Source organism: Sturnira hondurensis, unplaced genomic scaffold (genome assembly GCF_014824575.4).
Source record: "Sturnira hondurensis isolate 20B ecotype Veracruz unplaced genomic scaffold, ASM1482457v3 Scaffold0008916, whole genome shotgun sequence".
NCBI lineage: Eukaryota > Metazoa > Chordata > Mammalia > Chiroptera > Phyllostomidae > Sturnira > Sturnira hondurensis.
Window position 1 is genome coordinate 614,497 of NW_028081547.1, and position 22,660 is coordinate 637,156.

General features: G+C 43.7%; 1 protein-coding gene across 9 annotated transcripts in view; it reads right to left on the minus strand.

The window, feature by feature from the left end:
- The window catches only part of KCNMA1 (potassium calcium-activated channel subfamily M alpha 1), a 728,885-nt gene that overhangs the window by 349,587 nt on the left and 356,638 nt on the right, over positions 1-22,660 (minus strand). For all 9 annotated transcript variants that reach the window (XM_037056365.1, XM_037056367.1, XM_037056369.1 and 6 more), the window contains exon 3: positions 2,092-2,153. In XM_037056365.1, coding sequence (XP_036912260.1) covers positions 2,092-2,153 — 62 coding nt within the window. The remainder of the gene's footprint in view (positions 1-2,091; positions 2,154-22,660) is intronic.

Sequence of the window (22,660 nt, forward strand, 5' to 3'; positions counted from 1 at the left end):
CAAGTTTAAGATGAGGCGAGGCCAGTCCCCATGGGGAGTGAGGACAGTCTTGGTTCTAAGACTACTGGCACTTGCTGGGGAAAGCTGAGAACAGAACGAAAGGTGAATCTTTGGAGTAAACTTGCTGCAAGTCCATGAAAGGACCTGACCAAAGAGGACCCACAATGCCAGCTTCCCCGAGGCTCAGCACAATCAGAACAAAATCCAAAGGGCACTGCGGAAGTGCAGGGCATCCAAGGAAAAGGGTTTTGCCCATGGAAGTCCGCCAGGATTGAAGTGTGCAACTGCCTCACAGTAGACACTATAAAGAAGGACACAACTCAGACCCATCCAACAAGAGTATTTTATTTTAACTGAGAAATACAGAGGAGCAGGACGGGGGGCAAAGGAAAGAAGGTGCCAAGGCATCTGCCCTCCTAAACAAGAGCCACACTCACCTCCACTTAAGATTTGCTCAGTCTGGGGCATACAGACCACATTCCCAAACCCATGTCCTGAGCCCTGGCACAGAAGTTGGCAGGGTTGCACCCCAAGAAATATGAGAACACTGCTCACGCCTGGGGAGAGAATGGAGAAATAAGACCGGGGGCTTTAAAAGATCTTTGCTTCCATTCAAATAGAATTGAAATTATTCAGCCTAGATATTTAAAAGGGGCTTACCTTCAATGACATCTCATTCATTGAGTTTTCCAAATTGAAAAAGCTCTTCTTCTCTTTCTTGACCAGGAAGAGCTGATGGAGAAGTGTGAGGAATCTCATCTCCTGGAGAAATTTTAAAGGCCCCTCCACCTGAGAGGGGTGAGGCAGCCCAGCCGTGTGTGGGGGGACAGACTGAAGGACCAGATAGTCTCAGACGTGGCTGATTCCCAGAGACAAGTAATTGGAGATGGTATTTTCTTTATCTTCCCTAACATGACATTTTGGCCTTGGCCTCCATGTGCACAAAATCCTTTGGCTGCTGCTGAGATGCCTCTGAGAAATTCAGAGTTTAGGTACATATGAAAGTATTACCATCCTGAGCCACAGAAAAAGAACACAAGCTCAGAATTTAGACGCATCAGGGCCTGTGCCAACAGGAACATCAAAGAGGTTTCCTGGGGTCTGAGTCTAGTATCCAGCCATACCAGGGACAGAGCTCAAGGAGTAAGAAACACTCTCACAGTGCAGACAAAGAGTAAGAAACACTCTCACAGTGCAAACACTCTGCACAAAAGTGCAGACAAAGAGCTCAAGACCATTGTCCAGTGTCAAGTTCAGGTCACCACAGAAAGGCTGGTGGGGCCAGCAGAGTTCCAGTTTCCCAGGTGCTGTCAGCTTCAAAATTGCTATAGAATAGTTGGAAATGATACACCCGGGGGTGATGCCAACTGGTCACACCTGGCAGCTCTGCTCAGTGACTTCTGCCTCCTGCAAACCCTTTACCATCCGCCGCATGGACCCCACCAGAGGCCCACCCTGAAGCAGCAGTTCACCCTGCTGGCACCCGAAAATCTTCATGAGCGTCCACTCCAGACATTCTCAGATGGCCATGATCCTCCACCTCTGGGAGTCATCATGAACTCCTCTGTCCCATCTTCTTACCTTCCCAAGTCAAGAAGCACCAGTAGGCAATGCTTCAGCTAAATATTTGGTTGGTAGGATAGCATAGCACTTTCTAACTGACCTCCAATAAGATTAAAGCATTGGAAACTCTTAAAAAGGGAAGAACCCTCACACCTTGGCAAGAATGGCTCAGCCCCTCACCCGCTGGTCACTATAACTTCTCAGAGGTTGCAAATGCACATCCAAACCTCTTGACATCTTCAGGGCAAATGCTTCATCAGGAAACAGCTATTTAAAAATAAATAGTACCCAGCAAAATGGCTTGAACTCAGATACCCTTCCCTCCCTCTCATAGCCCGCAGAATCCTTCCTTGTGAGAGCCTGCTTTCCCATTCAGAAAATCAGCACAAACAGCCCTGCCTTCCTCTAAAGGCCTTCCACACTCAGGAGGTTCGCACAGAGCTCAGCGTTAAAGTAAGTCATTGATCGGTGTAAAGGCTCACGACTGTGTTAGAAACAGAGGGCACGACAATGAATTTGAATACTCACTTTGACGAATCGATGAAGTATATTACAAGTGCACCAATGCTGAGAGCAAAGACTAAGACAACCTGCAAAACAAGAGAAAAATACCATCACTTAAGGGCTGAACAGCACTGGGATGTTTATTTTTTTAATTTTATGGCACATGTAGCCACAGCTCGGAAACATGGTGCCAACTGCCTTCCAGGGCCTGCCTGGAAATCTCACGCCCTTGCCCCCTGGTGTGGCTCCTTGCCCTCCCTCCGGTAGGCAGCAACCTCGCTGCTGGCCCACAGGGGTTGGGGCAGACTCCTGCATCCAGGCTCCGGCTTTTCATCTGGCCCTGTCACCTCAGGGTGAAGCTTCTCCACAACTAAAGATAAAACACTTCAATGAGGAAAGAGCAGATACAATTTTGGAGTGATACAATTTTTCATATTCTATGCAATCTAGGCCCCAAGGGCACTCAAAAACAGGAATACCGATTTTTAACAGCTTTAATGAGGTATAATTTACATACCATAAAATTCACCCATTTTAAATGTACAGTCCAACCAATGACTAAAAATGACTTTACCGAGTCGTGCAGCCACCGCCGCGCTGTAGCTTTGGAACATTTTTGTCCTCTCAGAAACACCCCGTGTGCCCATGCACAGGTAATCCCATTCCCTCCCTTGCCCTAGACACCCACTACTTCACTTTGTTTCTATGTGAAAAATAGCGATCGAAAAGCATAACTTTAGACTGGACTTTGCATGGTGAACACACGGTGTACAGATGATGTATTAGAGAGCTGTACACCTGAAACCTGTATAATTCTATTAAACAATGTTACCCCCAAAATTTAATAAAGATTTTTTAAAAGGTCCTATTATTTCTAGGACCAAGCACATCTTCTCTTTGCCACAGATTTCTGGAAGCCAGGCACATCTGGCTATAGTTTAGTTCTTTCAGCACCTAACAGTTCATCCAGGCAAATGAGTAAGTCCTTTAGATAGAGATGGTCTTACAATGTTGATCTCAAGTTGTATTTGTTTCAATAAACTTATAGTAAAATATAAGGGGGAAAAGAAAAGCACAAATTGGTGCTTCTACAAACATCTGTGTGTGGGGGTGGGGTGCAGTTCTAAGTCTTTCAGAAACCACTTAAGTGAAGAACACCCAAGGAAATACATGAGGCCACCTACCCAGCAATCCTCACTCTCCTTCACACTCTGCACTCAAACGTAATCACCTTTGATACAAAGGACAGGCGGGCATCTCCTTCCGAGAATGCCTGTCACACAGAAGTCCGTCAAATGAATACGTAGCAGACCGGGCTGATACTGACACCACTCTGCTTGCTCAACATTCTAATTTGTCTATTTAATCTTTCACAGGGGAGAGTAGTGGTCCAGCTCATAGGATGTTCACACATAAAACAGACGCTAAGAGTCGATGATTATTAACCTTGAGAACAAAACGTAAACACCACCACCACACACAATGCCAGAGGACCACAAATACCTCTCAGACCTGCTAACATCCTAAAGGGACTGGAGGTTGAAAGGGGTCAGAAGTGTCAGTCTCCTCAGAGTATTTGTTAACATCCCTCTGGCCCTGGTTGGTGGATAAATTCCAGTTTATGAAAAGATTAGGTAAAATGAAGCCGTGTGCGTGCATGTGCGTGGGTCACTCACACATACCTGTACTTGTGCGTGCACCACGGTGGCTATCAGAGAATGATATCTGCATATTCATTTTGAATAATGCAAAACTCTGTGGGGCTACAGGGGAGGGAGAGTGAGCTACACATTAAAAGCTGACAGGTGAAACAATTGGACACTGTAAAGGATTACGTAGTTCCATAACCACCTGATAAATTATCGGTATGAGAGGAAGTGTTAAGACACCACTCGGGCCTATTTTATTCTTCAATTTTATTTAATCCTAAAACGTGTCCCACTTGAATCCAAGGAAACTCCTGCATTCTGTCAGTAATTACCATGAACCCAGTGCAAAACCACTGGCAGCTCCCCTCAGCCTCTCCCTTCACACACACTCAACCATTCATTCACTCCGTGCAAAGTTATGCACGGGAAAAAACCCCACACAAAAAACACAAACAGTCCTCTGCTTTTCCTTTTATTATCCGAATGAGGTAGTAAAACAAATAGCTTAAGATTAATTCTGATCTGTGCTATTTCTGAGACAAGCAGTTAGATCCTGGCCCTGATCTCATTCTCAAAATGCTGCAAAAAGGGGGTTGGCCAGAACAGAGGGGAAGAACCTCCTCTTCATTCACAAACAGATGAGTCAAAACTAATCTCTGTCAATTTGGCTGTGTATGTGTGTCTATGTGCATGTATGAATGCTGAGACTTGGTCAAACTGCAAACACAGGTTTATTCCATTAAAGGCTGGAGTGGAAAGGAGGAGAAAGGCAAGGGGGAGGAGAAAATGCATGGAGAGAGGAGAGGTGAAGAAGAAAGAAAGAAGTTCTTGCAAATGGCATCCACATCATTCTGAAATGAGCTCAAAATCCACGCTCTCCTGCAGTGGCAATGATTTCCCAGCCTTGGGAACAGCCAAAGTAGCTGACTCTAGCTTCTCCCAGTGCCTCCCACTGGTCCCTGTGATAGAAAATAGCGTGCAGCTTACTTAAACACATCAGCCAGTGACAAGTGGGAAGAAATCCTGCTACCCTCTCAAGATGCAAACTCAAATATCAGCATCTCTCTGGTAAGGCAAAGGAGGCAAGACATGCAGGAGGCAGATACCTCTACATCCCCAGCAACTGGAGATTCTGCTGAGTGGGCCTATGCTTGGGTCCTAGCAGTCTTCAGCTGGAAGGCCTTCTCTAAGGAGGTACAGGTTGCTCAGACTCTCCCACCTACCTACCTGCCTCTAGGCATGAAATGGTCAATGGGCAGAAGATCTGTGTCTCCATATTGAAACAACTGTGCATATGATTTTTAAACTTGCTAATGCATCTTTATCATGTCAGGCTTGATTACTGTCAGCCTGGATCCAAGTGCTATGGAAAATAAATCAGTCCTTTGGATTTGGCCATGAAAACAGAAATCCAATAGAGGTTCATCTTCTACAAGCCCTAGCAAAGGATGTGTTCTCTCTGTCTTTCATCTTCAAAAGAAAGTCAGTTTTTCTGGGGGCAACTTCTCTCTTGAGTCCCCCCGTGTGCCACGGACAAAAGTGAATAATGGCCTTGGGGAGGAGGAGTGGGCTGTGGCCAGTTTCTCAGGGGAGACAAAGGCCAGCAGCGGCCAGTTTCTCCAAGGAGAAAAAGGCTCTGAGTCCCCTGCTCCATAGCCTTTTACTGGGTTGTAATACAAGGAATACAGGGCAGCAAGGATCAAACAGTAAATAACATTTCAAAGGTATCTGAGGGCTTCAGAGTCTGAGTCAGTGTCTGTCAGGAAGAGAGTTGCAGAAACTTTGGGAGACATACTCATTTCCTCTCGGACCCTGAACATATGAATGAAAGCACTCTTAGCAAAGCAGATTTCACAGGTTTATCAGGAAGTCTGTGTGATGCCAGATTTTTCCCCAGGACACAGCTCTAGCAAGGCAAGGAGCTGCACCCTTCCCCAACAGGTATTCAGGCTTAAGGGGATTAGAGCCAGGAAGCACTTCTCCCAGAGAACATGGGGATTTGGGCTTTGACAAAACTGGGGGGCAAATGTCCATTGCTCTTTGTTGCAGCCCCCAGAGTCCTTCCATGAAGGCCTCCCAAGTGATTGAGTCTGGCTTAGGTTGCCCCCTTGCTGTGAGGGGTCTTACCCGTCATTGACTTCCGACCAAGCTTTGGGGGCAGGGAAAGGAAACTGAGGCAGCGTTTGCTACCAGAGACAAGCTTTGTCTCCTATGGCTGGCATTCCAAAGGTGTCCCTCACCCTTACCCACAAGGGGTACAGATACAATTCCTAAAACCAGGCAGAGCGGTCTACAACAAGTTTTACTCTACAAAATGATGATACTTTAGCCAAAAATGGTAATAGTTATGCTATACAGCACCCCTAAATAATCATCTAAGTATTTATTCCACATCTGCCATGCATCAAGCCCTAGGAAAAAACAAAAGAAAAATGTCCACTTGGAGTCATAAAATACAATCCTTTGTAGAGTCATCCTTACACAGATGAATCCTATGCTAGTATCTAATCAGTGCTCAAGTGTGTGGTATTGGTCTGATCAATACATAAGCTGTTGATTCCATGTAACATACCTGAATGGGGAAGCTAGGAACGGTAGAGGCAGGGGCTCTTGTCCCAATATCCTCCTCAGAGTGTCCCTTCTTCCTACATGTTGTGTCTCCTCTCATAACCCTTCAGTAGGAGGACAGCCATGGGGAGTCCATCCAGGTGCTTCCATGGGCCAAAGGATAAGGAACACAGAGGCCCCAGAGACACAATAAGACGAGGCCAAGAAAAGCAGAAAATCTGAGACAGGAAAACACCCTTTAGCAGCTGAGTCACCGAGTACCCCTTACAATGACCAAGCACTTTATAAAGTACTATCTGAAATAAGAGCTTGTGAACGCAGTCTGACCAAGGGGATAATGTGAGTGTGCTCTCTCAGGGCACACCTTGCACTGACCTTCACTAGAGCCTGTCCAGCCTTTCTAACTTTTCATAGTCTGAGGTACCTTGGCTATTCTGCTTGGTGCTGACTGCCATATTCTTCTGTTTAGTGAAAACACACACAGGCTGTGTGGTAATACTCAGCACTGAGTGATGTTTACAGAGTTCCCCCTAAAAACAAAATTAATTGATAAATGTCATTGAAACAATGATGCTTGTGACTCATCTATTTTCAAAACTCCAAGAGCAAAGATGATGTGTTTGCACAGAAGAATGCCAAGAACACACACTCACACAGTGTACTAAAAGAATGCCTGTCCCTAACACCTGCCGCCGGAGACTGCTGATAACTGGAGGGTAGAGAGAGAATATTCACAGTCATCTTCACGATGGAAATTCAAAAGGCTCTGCAGATTTTCCAGATGTTTCAGAAAGTTCATAAAAGTGCTAAACAGCATGGCAAATGCTCACCCTTGGGCCACTGGGGCTGTTCAAGGAAAGGACAGATTCAGGGATGAGAATGTGAAGATGAATGAACCAGGAAAGTTGACTCCAGAGATGCTGTCTGTCTAGAACCGGGTTTCAGGTTGTCAGGTTTGGGCTCAAATGTTTTCAGTAAACACGAGGCTACACGGGCCTGCGGGCATGAATTTAAAGCAGGGGCCCACAAAGGTGACTACCACCAGATACAATCACCGCAAGAGCTTTCCTTGAAAAACAGAGACACCCTCCTCTGCCCTGAGACCAGAAAATCTTGAGCTTGGGGAGAGGGCGAAGTCGAACATCTCTTATTTTTAACAAGCTCCTCCGGTGAATCTGATGTGTGGCCAAGAATGGGAGTCACTGAATTAAAGCCATTAATGGAAACCACTTAGCTCAAGTCAGAGATTAATTCACAAATGTCTCCTTAGCAATTAGCCCATTAGAACATATGCATGAGGCCTGCAGGCTCTGAGAATCATGCTAGGGGTACTCGAAAAAGTACAGAGAGGAAGATGAATTAATTCTCTCCTGAGCAGGTTTTACACATTCTGCTGAGCTCCCAGCGGAACAAATGACCCTAATTAATGATTCTGCATGTTTGACTGGGGCCTAGCCAGCTACTGGCAGCCACAACCCCTTAGAATGTGGACAACTTTCTATATATAATCCTGAAGGCACATGACCTTTTTATTGAGGGGTGATTTACATACAATAAAATTCATTGTATTAAAAAATAGACATGAGAGAGAGCTCCCAAGGCAAAATAATCTGGCAACACTTTGTTTTTGGGAGACAACATCATGCCAACATACAAATTATAATGTTCGGTCTGGTGACTATAACAACCCCAACAAACATTTATTGACCTCCTCTGTACGGACAGAGAGGGAAACAGAAAACTGAAATAGCTAAAAATAGCTAACTCAGGCTTGATCTCTGTCTTCAGCAAGCATGGAAGCAGAGAAGTTTAAATTATTCAGAAGTCCCTTGTCAATTTAGCAAGTGCTATACACACACATACACAGACACTTCTGGGATGTCTCAGGAAGAAGGGGACAGAGAAGTAGTGCTGCCATCACTGTCGACTCCCACAGTAGAGAAGGAAAGGGAGAAGGGAAAACCAAGGAAGAGGACAGAAGAGTCCCTGACCATCCAGGTCTGCTGGGCTGTTCCAGGGAAGAAAAGACACCAGGTGCATCTTAGGACTAACACACGGCAGAGGCAGCACAGGACTCCCACCAAGAGGCCTGCCTGGGTTTGAGTCTCAGCTATGCCCCAGTAAGCAGTATGCTCTTCAGCACATCACTTGATGTCTCTAAGGCTCCGTCTCCCATTCTGACTGAAATGGTGGGATTAGGGAAGATAACCATCTGGGTTCCATCTGGTCATCTGTTCCAATCCCTCAGTGGGGACCTTGCATACTGTCAAGGAACTAAAAAATTTTGGTTTATAAAGATAGTCTTCCTTTATGCCAACTGTGTGCCATTTGTGCACAATTATAATTCAGTATGAATTTATTTCATCTCAAAACAATGTGTCCCTAATCTATGTTGGAGAGGCTTGTTTCTCTCACAAAATCACAAGTGAGAACTCCGTGGACACTCAGACTCATCTGTGTGTCCAGTAGGCAATCAACTACTCATGCAGACTGTCGACCCACACAAGCAGCTCTCTCCTAGGGCTGTGCCTCAGCTTGGCCCCAGCTACAGAAAAATGAGTGCAGGGTGTGACCCAGCCCCCTCGCCCCCTGCCTCTGTGATTCTCTGGAAAGCCCACATTTCTGTAGGTTTTGCCCCCAAAGCTCATACTCCCAGTCTCAGTGTTTTCTTAAGGGAAAAAGGGAAGGATTTTCTTCTTCACAAACTGGCAAGTGTAGTAATGTGTTTTTCTCATCCCTAAACCCTTAGAGGTTCTCAACAGCAGATACAATATTGCTACCAAAAAAGGGTATTTTTTCATCATAAATAACAAAAGATTTGTAAAGTATAAAACCAATATTTTGACAGTGCTGTTTAAACATCTAAAAGTGTCCTAAGTTTCCGACCTAACATTCTGGTGCACTTCATTTGACTTATGCAAGTGCTTGCACAAAAATACTATAAATGGATTCACTGGGAACCAAGACTCCAAACAACATTGTAAGTACAGATGTACTCAAGATGAAATAAAGGAAAAATAAAGAATGTTTTCAGTCATCAATATTTAGAATTACAGCATTAAAATAAAATATATGAGACTTCCAGATAAGAGTGAAACTATGTAGCCTAGGAAGCCTAGGTAAATGCCTATGAATTTATGGGCATTTAAATCTGGTGCTTCTAAAAGTGCAATAGTATGAAATGCAATACTAGTTAGTGTATACTGAACTTAAGTTTTAGGGCACAGGACATAAACTGGAGGCAGCTCCCTTCAATGACTCCCAATGACTTCCATGTCTCCTGGAATGAAAAAATAAATCCTTGACATGGTATACAAGACCCTGAAAAGCTGGCCCTTTTCTTCCCTTCTGGCTTTATCTTACACTCTCCTATCTAGACTCCAGTAATGGATCTTTCGGTTCTTATACACCATGTGCCCTGCACCCCCCCAAAAAATCCTACCATAGGGCCTTTGCATAAGCAAGCCCCTCCTCCTGGAAGACTTGCCTCCCCTCACGAACTATTCATTCTTCAGACTTCAGCCCTACTGTCACTTCCCCACCCACCTAATTCAGAAAGGTCCCCCCATGAGCATAGTTGGTACTTTTGTAGCACTTGGCACAGCAGAAACTTTATAGTATTTCATTGTGCAGTCATTTGATTCATTCCTCTATCCTCTGCTGGACTGAAAGCTCTATGAACACAGAGTACATGTCCTTTCTCACTCATCACTAAATTCCCAGAGTTAGCAGTGTCTATATTTGTTAAATGAGTATTTGGGGAAAAGGCTGAAGAGTGAGTTTAGAGACTAGCTGAAGTGAAAGCAGAAGAGAGCTGGAAGGATACGGACCCTCAGGGAGTGAAACTTTGGAATGTAAAACCTGACAGAGGTGAGAAGTCCCATGTGAAGGCAGAATCCCAGAGACTCCCAGCTGCAGTGCATTGCAGTTGAGAAGGTCAAGGATCTGGGATAGTTGAGGGCACAGACTCAAGGCGATGGCTAGAGCTGAGGCTGAGAGCAGAAAGAGTCAAGGATGGAAGTCATCCTGAATAATGGGGCGGGGGCAGGCAGATAGATGGCAGCATCAGGAGAGTAGGCAGAATGAGGATTCAGTGGATGGCAGGAACCTCAAGAATAAAGGTCTCACACCAGGACAGAGGGGGGCTGGAGGGCCAGAGTGGCCAACGGTCCCTAGACTACGAAGAAACAAGTAGTCTCCACTGAGAAAACTGAGGGAAACTTCCTCTCTAGAAGAAATGGGTTCAGTGAAGGTAATAGACATCAGGAGTGTTAGGTGAAGACGTGGAGAATTTAGATTGGATCAGGACGAGGAATCTGTGGAAACGGAGCAAAACACATGTCCTCAGGAGGTGGAAAAATGTATAAATAATACATGAACATATATGCATGCATAATATATATACATACACACAGGCTGCACACAGAGATAATAAAATAATGCTACACTGATCAATCACAAATTGGTCTCTCTGTTCACATTTATTAACCAACCACATTCCAAGCAATGTATCTCTGTCCATTATCAAATTAGGTAATTTCAAGATGACTATAGATAAAAAGGAAGTCCTGGAAAATAATAGGGCTCCTTTTGAGTGTAATCCACAAAGAACAAGATTATTATAAATCACACATTTGCTGGAATACAGACAAAATGAAGTGCAATAATGGCCTTTTTGGAGAGGGAAGAGGAGACCGTGACTAATAAAGACAGCTATAGAAGGTCTGAAGTCTTATTTGCAATGTGTTCCCCATAGAAGAATCTGCAGTATAAGGCACAGGCTCTTCCAATGGCCCATGCTGACATAACTCTAGGGCACAGGCTGTGTGAACTTCTGCAGGACAGTGTTTCCTAATTGTCACAGGAGTGTCACCTATCTGGTATCCTCGACGTTACTGACCATACTTGTCTCGTTTTGTACAACCTACAAAACATAGGGGAATCAAATGTGCTCCTCCAATGCCTCAACTTTTTATATCTGAAATAAGAAACAGAAAAAAAGAAAAGCAATTGTTAACATTAAATCAGAAAAGTTTCCCTAAACCCAGTGTCCCTCCTGAGAGTCACAGTTTAATGACACTGAAATCTTATATCATTGCATCATAAAATTGAAAAGGTTGATCTCTGTATATTTTCACCGAGGGCAAGGAAACTGATGCATTGGTGAGTAAGATAAAATCTTCCATCTGAGGTCTAAAGTTTGAAAGACCTTTCTTGTCTAATTACTGAAAATCTAAGGGAAAAAGTTCCATCTGCTGGTAAAGCTCCCAAGTTTGCAGCTAATGAGCTTTTGGAAAAATTGTCTGGCTGGAACGCAATGGGGTTGGCCAACTGGGTGTTTAATTTAATTAGGTTTGTGGGATGAGACACTTCCATAGCACTGTCAGGCTGCTGGCTGCCACTTACTGTCACCAAGGACTAAATTTGTGGCTCTCTTTGTCCTGCATCCCAAACTCTGACAGTTTTTACAGTATATTAAAGGGAAAGGATGGAACTGAAAGCAGAGATGCAAATAGATGCTTGCATACCCAAATGCATAGCAGCTTTATTCACAACGGCCAAAAAGTGGAAGCGGCACAAAGGTCCATTCACGGAAGAATAAACAGAATGTGGTGCATATATATCCAATGGAATATTATTCAGCCTTAAAAAGAAAGGGAATGCTTACACTTGCTCCAACGTGGATGAACCTTGATGATATTATGGTAAGTGAAATAAGCCAGATGAAAAAACAGATATTATACAATTCCACTTATATGAGGCACCTGGATTAGACCAATTCATAAACGTAGAAAGCAGAATGGTGGCCGCTGGGGGAGGGAGGTTGTTGTGCAATGTGCAGCGTTTCTGTTGGAGTTAATGAAAACGGTCTGGAAAGGCACTGTGGTGAGAGGTGTACAACACTGTGAATGTACTCAAGCCACTGAATTGTACACTTAAAAATGCTAAAACAGTAAATCTCATGTGTATTTTATCACAATAAAAAATGAAAAAAAATTGAGAACCGGCAAGTAGAATCCAGCAGGATATTTACATTTCAAAACTCAAACATGATCACCTTCTCAGAGGGACACTGGTACCTCTCCTTTCAAAGGCAGTGGATACCTCCCCGAAAGTTGTGTCCCATATAAGTGCCGCTTGTCCCTCAGACATTGGGTCTTATCCCTTACTTAGCTAGAATTTCTTTTTTTAGTTTCCAGAATCTATCTCCATTTAGCCAGAGACTCTATATGGGTCCTCACCTTCCCCTCCCACTCCCATCCTCATCTTCTACTGATGTACAAAGTGAGCTATATATTTCTTAGGGATCAGGGATTCTAACTACAACCAGAAACTACTTTGTCTTTTGGCAACTGTGGCTCAGGTCCCAGATATGACTGTAAGTTTTAAAAGAGTGTACTCTTTACCACAATAAAATAAAAAGTAAAAAAAAAAAAAGTTCAGAGTATGCCCTTGGCTTATGACCACTGTAAAACACAGAATAATTTCCTCCAGAAGGTGATGAAAGAGACACGGGATTTGGCTTCCAAGTCCAAACATTAAGGCCAAGCTGCAGTAATAACTTTGCTATAGCCCCTCAGTGGGTTGGTGGGACCTTAAAGTCACCCCTAGAAACAACCTAAAATCTCCATCTTCTACAGTAATGATTTTGCTACCAAAGATGTTGCTTTTAGAAAGGATCATCAATGAACCCAAGAAAGCAGTGCTACCAGAGACCCTGAGCAGCAAGGAAATTGGGAAAGATGACAAAGCCATTCAACTGACAACACAACATTGACACCAACACTGACCAGGCTTCGGACCCAGGCATCTGCCCCATGTTGGGCTTGACAGTGGAGGTGCTTGTTCACATGCTCGGTTCCCAAAGCATCACACTCCACTTTCTCCTTTGTAAAACCAATCATTGACCACAACAAAGGGGTCGGTCTTCGCAAACACCAGCTGGGAAAAGGATAAAACTAGCAGGCCCTTTTTGCTAAGGTTTACAGTGGATTGAAATCCAGGTCTCCAAGCAGAAGAAACTAGGTGACATCTCTCTCTCTTCCCTCATCCCAGGAAATGATGGGTTCATTTGTTTCTTAGTATATACTTTCGAATCCTTACAGATAAGCTGCCCTTCCTGAAGGAAGGAGAAAGCTTTAAGAGATGCCATTCCTTGTGTTCACAAATTCCCACTCCCACAGTCTGGAAAAGCAGAAGGCGGGGTTGATCAGCAACACAAACCTCAACACATTGTCCTAAACAAGAGCTACAATGCCCCACCAACTAATGCATCACTGCTAATTTGTGAAGGCTGGACCACAGCTGCAGCTGTCGCCCACTCCTGAGACGTCTGTGAGATGTCACAGATTTCCCTGTGTCCCAGTGAGGATCAGATGGTGCTGATGCCGGACAGGGTAACAGGAGTTCTGGCTAGTGGAGACCTCCAGTTAGAAAACCACAGCTCCGCCTTCCTGGGCACATGTGGAGAAAAGGGGGGGAGCATGATCAGGGCACACAAGTTTTCTGCCTCTGTAAGCCTCACACTTACTTTGGAAACATAGGAGGAGAAAAGAGGACTGTCTGTGGAATACCACTTGTCCTCTCAAAGTCATTCACAAAGATGAAGAGTGTGTGTCTCGTGGTCAGGTCAGCTTCCTACTTGAGCATCTCTGACAGGCACACCAGGCACATGCTTAGCACTTCAGCATGGTAAGGGCCAGGAAGTGTAGGAAGAACTTCAGATTTATTGTTTTTAAGAGCTCCAACATAGTACTCAAGGAGAAATCAGAAATAGGGCAGATGTCCTTAAAATTCTTGTATACATTTTCCAGATTTTTATTTTCTAAGTGGGGGACAACCATCACCTTTTCAAGGTTTAGGGGCTCGGTTGTCATAATCCATCCATGCATTTCATCACAGCCCCAGCCTGGTCACCCACTCGTCTCCTCATCCACTCCATTAAAAGATCTTTATGCACAACAATTCATTCCTATGAACTCCCCACATCATTCCACAGTCATTCATTCATTCCATGCCACTGCTGAGTGTCCACTATGGACTCAGGGTTAGCTGGCAAGGAAAACAAATTGTAGAAGAACGCCCCTGCTTTATAGAGCTTAAACTCTTGTTTTCATTCTTGGGTAAAGTAGGATGACCAAGTCCAAAATGAGGTACCTGGCATCAAACAGCTTTCAAGACGTTTATGCCCTAGCCTAACAGTGGCATCAATTTGCATCAGAATTGCCTCTAGGGTGTGTTAAAACACAGATGCTGAATCCATCCCAGAGATTCTGATTCCAGAAATGGGGGGGGGGCCTGAGAATTTGTATCTCAGGTGATGGTGATACTGCAGGTTCAAGGATATTTTGAGAACCAATGCTTTAAACCATCATAAAATGAAAATGTATCCTTTCCAGATATTCTTTTTTGAATATGGATGCAAAAATCAGTTTAAATCGGTTATTTAAGATATGTACTATTTGAACAAAATTCCTTTTAAATATCTATAAGAAGATACTTCAAAGGCATCTGATAAGAAAAATTGGCTAGAATTCTTTATCTTGAAATGCTATTCCAAATCATTTTCATATTCTAGTTCGATGGGCTAGACCAGTGATTTTCAACCTTTTCCATCTTGTGGCACACATAAACTAATTACTAAAATTTTCTGGCACACTAAAAATCACTGGGCTAGACAATCAGAAAGGTTTTGTTTTTGTTTTTAATGAAGTCAATAGATTTTCCCCATAGAAAGCTTCCAAACTGTAAATGTAAATATGCTGTCACTGTTACTAATAAAACTATTTGAACCACTACTTCCAATAGGCTTAGATTTTGGAAGCCATGCTTCCACCAGGATTATAAGACTTATAAAGGTGTGTAACTGAGGAGACTTGGTTTTCAAAGAAAGTAATCAGAAAGTATCACAAATGGAGAATGGGATCTCATCAATGAGCTACTTCCTGAATTCCAGACAAGATGGAGGCATAAACAGACACACTGTGCCTCCTTGCACAACCAAAACAAGGAAAACAACATTTTAAAAACAAAAAATGAGAAATGTCAGAAAAATCAAACTGTATAGAAGTCTGATAACCAAAGAGTTAAAGAAAACATATTCATCCAGACTGGTAGGAGGGGCAGAGACAGGCAGCTGGGCAGAGAGGACTCATGGCAAGGCGGCGACTGGCAGACCCAGTGAGGTGGATTGTGGATCAGGGTGCACAAGGCTGCAGCTAGCCAGCAAGGCAGCAGTGGGCAGGGCCAGTGAGGCAGCAGATTTTGGACTAGGTGGTCCCACATTTGCATGCAGATAAAACGGAAGAAACACCTGGGGAGTGAGACAGATCGCACAACCCAGGGCTCCAGTAGAGGGAAATAAAGCCATTCAAACCACTGATTGAAAACACCCATGGGGGTTTAGGCAGCAACAGGAGAAATTCCCAGTCTCACAGGATAGTTCATTAGAAAGACCCACAGTGTCCTAGAACATACTCAAACCCACCCACCTGGGAATCAGCACCAGAAGGGCCCAATTTGCTTGGGGGGAGTGGAGAAAGTGACTGGAATCCAGCAGAGAGCAGAGCAAGTGCCATTGTTCCCTCTCAGACCCCTCCCCCACATACAGCATCACAACGTAGCAATGTGGGTTACCCCGATGGGGTGAATACCTAAAACTCCACCCCTCACTATGTAACAGGCATGTCAAGACAAAAAATGGCCCAAACGAAAGAACAGATCAAAGCTCCAGAAAGAATACAACTAAGCAACAGAGAAGTAGCCAACCTATCACATGCACAGTTTAAAACACTGGTAATCAGGATGCTCATAGAATTGGTTGAATTTGGTCACAAATTAGATGAAAAAAATGAAGGCTACACTAAATGAAATAAAGAAAAATGCACAAGGAACCAAAAGTGATGAGAAGAAAACTGAACTCAAATCAATGGTGTGGATCAGAAGGAAGAAAGAAACACCCAACCAAAAAAGAATGAAGAAACAAGAATTCATAATAATGAGGAGATGCTTAGGAACCTCCAGGACATCTTTAAACATTCCAACATCCAAATTATAAAGGTATCAGAAGGAGAAGAGGAATAGCAGCAAGGGGAAAAGTTATTTGAACAAATAATAAAGGAGAACTTCCTCAATCTGGCAAAGGAAACAGACTTTCAGGAAGTCTAGGAAGCTCAGAGAGTCCCAAAGAAGTTGGATACAAGAAAGAACAGACCAAGGCACATCATAATTACCTTAGCCAAGATTAAAGATAAGGAGAGAATCTTAGAAGCAGTAAGAGAAAAGAAGACAGTTACCTACAAAGGAGTTCCATCAGAATGTCAGCTGACTTCTCAAGACCTTACAGGCAAGAAGGGGCTGAAAAGAAGTATTCCAAGTCATGAAAGGCAAGGAAGGACCTACATCCAAGATTGCTTTATCCAGAAAAGCTTTCATTTGCAATGGAAGGGCAGATAAAGTGCTTCTCAGATAAGGTCAAGTTCAAGGAAAGTCAAGTTCAAGGAATTCATCATCACCAAGTCCTTATATGAAATGTTAAAGGGATTTATCTAAGAAGAAGAAGATAAAAAATGTGAACAGTAAAATGACAGCAAACTCACAATCATTAACATCTGTGGGGGCCCGCCAGGCCATAATGGGACCAAGGACAGAGTTCTCCACTGTGAGAATGGTGGATGAACTTGGCTTCTGGTCCCTGGAGCCGGCAGGTACCTTGACACTTTCCTAACCTTCTAGTTCCCAGCCTTGAAAGACACAACAAGACCCTGGCGCAGGTGTCATGTTCCCAGATGGTTATGAGAACTTCTTGCCCTTTTGATAGCTTAAGGGAGTGCACGAACTTTGAAAAACAACATTGTTTCTAGTTCCCTGCAGTCTTGCTTTAGGCATTAACAGTTTGTATTTAAGACAGCTGTTGCTTGAATAAATTCGCCATTTTGCCAGCAGAGCTTATGGTCCTCTCCATTTTTTAAGTCCCTCGCCTCACCTTGTGACCACGCTTGCTGCAGCGGGCTGCGGCAGAGTGGCGTCCAAAAAACAGGGACCCGGAAAAAGGGGGTCGGAATAACAGGGACCCGGAAAAAGGGGGTCTGGGGGGACCTGAAGAGTCCTAATCACGAGGATAGGGGAGCCCGAGAGGACCGCTGCTACGGGGGCCCGGTAAGTTAAATATAAAAGTAGCAGGGAGCGGGGTTGGAGAGTTCATAATCATGGGGATTTCACATTCATCAGATCGGGGACTTTTTGAACAAGTCCTTTGCTCCCTATTGAGGGGGCGAGGCATTACTACCTCTAAGAGTCAAATACATCGTTTTGTAGATTTTATTCAACAAGTTTGCCCTTGGTTCCCGGAAGAAGGTACTATTAATATGGAAATTTGGAAAAAGGTAGGAGAACATATTCGTGAGCACTACCGTGCTCACGGCCCAGAGAAAACTCCTGTTGATGCATTTTCTTTGTGGACACTAGTGAGAGATTGTCTTAGAGGAGATTCTGAGTTTGAAAAATGGGAACGTGGGACTCGCAGCAGCCTGCGAGCCACTAGATTGGCAGAGAATCTTTCTGGCCCTGCACCTCCAGTGCTGACTGCTCCGCCTCCAATACCTTGGGAGTCGCTGCGGTTTGAGGAACCTGATTTTAAGGTGGCGACTTTTCAATCGGGGCCGCCAAACCCTGACGAAGTAGTTTGGGGAGATCTAGCAGGTCAAGCGGAGTCTGGATAGCTCAGTCGGTAGAGCATCAGACTTTTAATCTGAGGGTCCAGGGTTCAAGTCCCTAGATGGTATGATCCTCATTCTCCTAAACTGTTAGTGTCACATTCCTTATTTGTTCTTAACTTTTTAACTTTAGATGTAGAGAGACGCTCCGCAGCTGATCGGCATTGGGGGCCGCGTATGCGGCATTACCCGTTAGTTTATTAGAGAGACCCCATAGATGGGTCTCGTCATAGACCTGACCCCTCCCATGGGGAAGAAGGCATGTTTGTATTTTTCCAACAGATGCAGAAGCCCCTCGTTAGCTTCCCGAACGCTGTGTCAGACATGCCCAGAAGCAAGATGAGCCGGCTGTGGAGACGGCTAGCACGCCTGACAATACAACCTCGTCTCAACCACCCGGAGCGAGCTCGGAGAAGAATCCAACGCCTAGCGATTTTGCTGAGCCTTTTATAGATGCTGAAAATTCAAGTGAAGACTGAAGAATATTAGACTTTTGTCCCTAATCCTCCCATGATACATCCTATAACCTAGAACGATAATGACTTTGTCCCTGTTTATATTAACAATACTAAGAGTTAAACTCGCTTGAGGTTCGATCTTTAAAATGTCATTTCATGTTTTCCTATATATGTGTTACCCCTTTTCTTATAATTCAACTGAGTTTCCATGGGAAAAGGTTTGCAATCATTTGTTAGGGATTTGGCATAATTGCAATTCTTCCTTAGACCTTATTATGTTACATAAAGAAATTCAAGATTTGATAAATGCCCCTCCTTTAAACATAGATATTGCTCGAGATGCTCAGAATTTCTTGTCCGCTTTATCCAAGCAGTTTCCCTCTTTTAGACATATTCTTTATAATTAGATAGGTTTTGGTATCTTTGTTATTCTGCTTTTGTTGTATATACCTTGCATTATTCGGCTTTTTATCAAACAAATCGGTGGCTTATACGTAGACCTCAAAAAACATAAGCTGAACATGACAAAGGATATAGAGCCAGTGCGCTATATAAAATAAAAAAGGGGGAAATGTGGGGGCCCGCCAGGCCATAATGGGACCAAGGACAGAGTTCTCCACTGTGAGAATGGTGGATGAACTTGGTTTCTGGTCCCTGGAGCCAGCAGGTACCTTGACACTTTCCTAACCTTCTAGTTCCCAGCCTTGAAAGACACAACAAGACCCTGGCGCAGGTGTCATGTTCCCAGATGGTTATGAGAACTTCTTGCCCTTTTGATAGCTTAAGGGAGTGCACGAACTTTGAAAAACAACATTGTTTCTAGTTCCCTGCAGTCTTGCTTTAGGCATTAACAGTTTGTATTTAAGACAGCTGTTGCTTGAATAAATTCGCCATATGCCATCAGAGCTTATGGTCCTCTTCATTTTTTAAGTCCCTCGCCTCACCTCGTGACGACGCCTGCTGCAGTGGGCTGCGGCACACATCCACACATAAAACAAAAACAAAAGCAAACAACTACAACAGGAACAGAACCACAGAAATGGAGATCACGTCGAGGGTTAGCAACAGGGGAGTGAGAGGGAGGGGGGGGGAAGGTACAGAGAATAAGTAGGTAGAAAATAGAAAGGGGGAGGGTAAGAATAGTGTAGGAAATGTAGAAGCCAAAGAACTTATATGCATAACCCATGGACATGAACAAAAGCGGGGGAATGTGGGTGGAAAGGGGTGTGCAGGGTGGAGGGAAGGAAGAAAAATGGTACAACTGTAATAGCATAATGAATAAAATATTTCTAAATAAATAAATAAACAAACTATTTCCTTTATTTTTGCAAAGAAACTGTGTTAAAAAACAATACTTGCCCACATGGTTTCCAAAAACAAACAACGAAAAGTAAAGCCTCTGTGGGTTTTCCCCCATGTGTCTAGGACAGAAGGAAGGCAGAGGCCCTGGGTTCAGGCTCCACCCCTGCAAGAACCTCTGGTGGTCAACTTGGCTTCCAAATGCCTTTGAGCTCTGTGCTCACAGACCTTCAGAAGGAGTGCGGGTCTGCTTGGCATGTTCTCTCCGGTAGCAGCCACATCTATCATATCAAGTTGTCATCCTAAATTTTGTTTTAAATGCTATTTCAACTACATAGGGTCATTGGGTTTAAGTCTTATCTTTTTCTTTTCTTTTTGTTTGTTGCTTCTATTGAAAAATCAAACCATTGATTTTTCAGACAAATCAGACACAGATGGGGTGACAACTCTTCACCTTCCCTAATTTACCACTCATGTGCTGCTCTGCTGAGGGGCCTCCAGAAAGACCCAGAGCAGACTTTAATCAAAGTACTTTGCACCTTCTCTACTGCAGTCACCAGTTTTCTTAGTCTCTTGCCTGCGATTTCCTTGGAGGAAGAACGTATGTCATTCATGTCTCTTCACTATTCTTTCTGCTAACACTTACCAAGTGACTACTGCATACTGAGCTTTGTGCTAGGCCTACATGTACAAGAACCAAAGAGGGCCCCTGCCCTCATGAACCTTATAGTCATAGAGGAAAGACAGACACTCAACCAAAGGTCACACTCGTGAGTAAAAATTGCACATGGTAGGAGGACTCTGAATGGGAGGAGAGAAGAGCTTACTGGACTTTGGGGTCCAAGGAGACTTCACTGAGGAAGAGGATGAGGAGGAGTTAACTAGAGTAAGGCAAGCATTTCACACAGAAAACAGCACAGCACGTCCAAAGCTTATTGCCACTGTCCCATTCATATGTGCTGAGTGAACAAAGTGACCAGGACAGCACTGTGCTCTCATCATAACAAGGCAGGGTGAAACTGACTAAATTGAATAGAATGAGGACTCCCTGTGCTCTAGAAGGAAGAGATATCCCCATTCTGACAGTGAAGAAACTGAGGTGGAGGGAGCTTAAATGTCTTGTGCAATAGGCAGAGTTGGGCCTCAAATCCAGGTTTGACTCTCTTTGTTCTTTTAACTTGTGACTCCAAAGCTACTCCTTAAATTTGGAGTTATAAGGCCTCCAGTGTCCCAGGAAACCATCCCCATCATGTTCCCCTTTTAAAACTCGGTGGCCTTCCACCAGCTTTCTCTGAGTTCCCTAGTGAAGAAGCACCAAGGCTGGAAGGTTTTCTGGGACGGTCATCATGGCACGACCCAAAGGAAGACACAAAGGGCAGGCACTGAACTCCATTTCCCCTGCAAACTACAAGCAATCCTCTCTTTCATGTGCAAGGTAATTATGCCTACTGCTTTATTGTACGTGTATAGTTTTCAGTCTTGTACCCTATATTAAAAAATTCTTCTACAAAATCCCAATCTAATAGGGAGGACCATCCAACAACAGAATGGCCTACTACAGGTGGTACTAAGCTCTCTGTCCCCAGGGATGTTCAAGTAGATTCAGGATATCACCAACCAGGAATACCATAGAAGGAATTCATTTATTATATCAGCTTCTGATGCCACCTTAATAAGCCAAAATTGGAAGCTTCTTGACAATGGACTGTGGTATGCCTATATGCTTATGGTGACTATATTTCCCAGTTTTCCTAATGTCCTGGAATAATCATTAAAAGCAGCACTTTTTACCTTCAAAGATGTTCTGTGTAGATGACGAAGAATTTGGCCATCCAATACACAACATACTTGGATCCTTGGAGGGGCCTAATATATCCTGACCCAGGGGCTGCTAAAAACCCAGAAGATGATAACAAAGAATGGTTTGAAATGTATAGTGTTCCTATGGCAACCTCGGGAGAACTTCCTATTCTCTGCTTAATAACCTATGTACCTGACATACCAGGATATGAATGACAATGCTTAAAATTCTCTGACAGGGGCTGGTTAGCTTTTCCATGACCCTGGTGGTACCTTGATGAATGAGTGTTGTTGTTTTAAGGTCTTGGTCGGCGATGAAAATGACTAATAAACTGTTGAAGATGATGAGGACTCATGCAATTGAATCGTTAAATCCTGAGAAGAGAGGAGATGAATCTTGAGATTTCAGACCCAAAGCAGCCCATTAAAGCTAGTTCTTGAGGCCACGGGCAGGGGCATCCAAAACAACAAGCTCTCAAAATTGGCTCTTAGTGGAAAGAAAAATCCAGCTTCTGATCCCACACTGAACTCCTATCATGGGTGATTTGAGCTGCATCATATACTTTCTGTACCTAAAATAATTAAGTAGGGAATGGTAGAAATGAATTCCTCATGGCTACTATTTTGTTTATTTCTTTCTTAAGCTTTGCTAAGGTCTATTTGACAAATTAAAAGTGTCCACATTTAGCCCTGGCTGGCGTAGCTCAGTGGATTGAGCGCGGGCCTGCGAACCAGACAATCGCGGTTCGATTCCCAGTCAGGGCACATGCCTGGGTTGCAAATCGGTTCCTTGCAGGCTAACTACCAGCAGGGGATGCACAAAAGGCAACCATACATTGATGTTTCTCTCCCTTTCTCCTTCCCCTCTAAAAATAAATAAATAAATAAAATATTTTTTTAAAAAAGTGTCCACATTTAAGGTGTACAACATGATGATTTCATATATATATATAGGGTTTGGGAAAAGTAAATCTACAGTTGTGATATGTGAAACACAGAGTTTATTCTTGTATTATTATTTATTAATTATTGTATTATTTATATCATTTGTCTTGTTATTATTTCATAACCTTACTTATGATTTAGCTTTGAGGTAATGATGGCT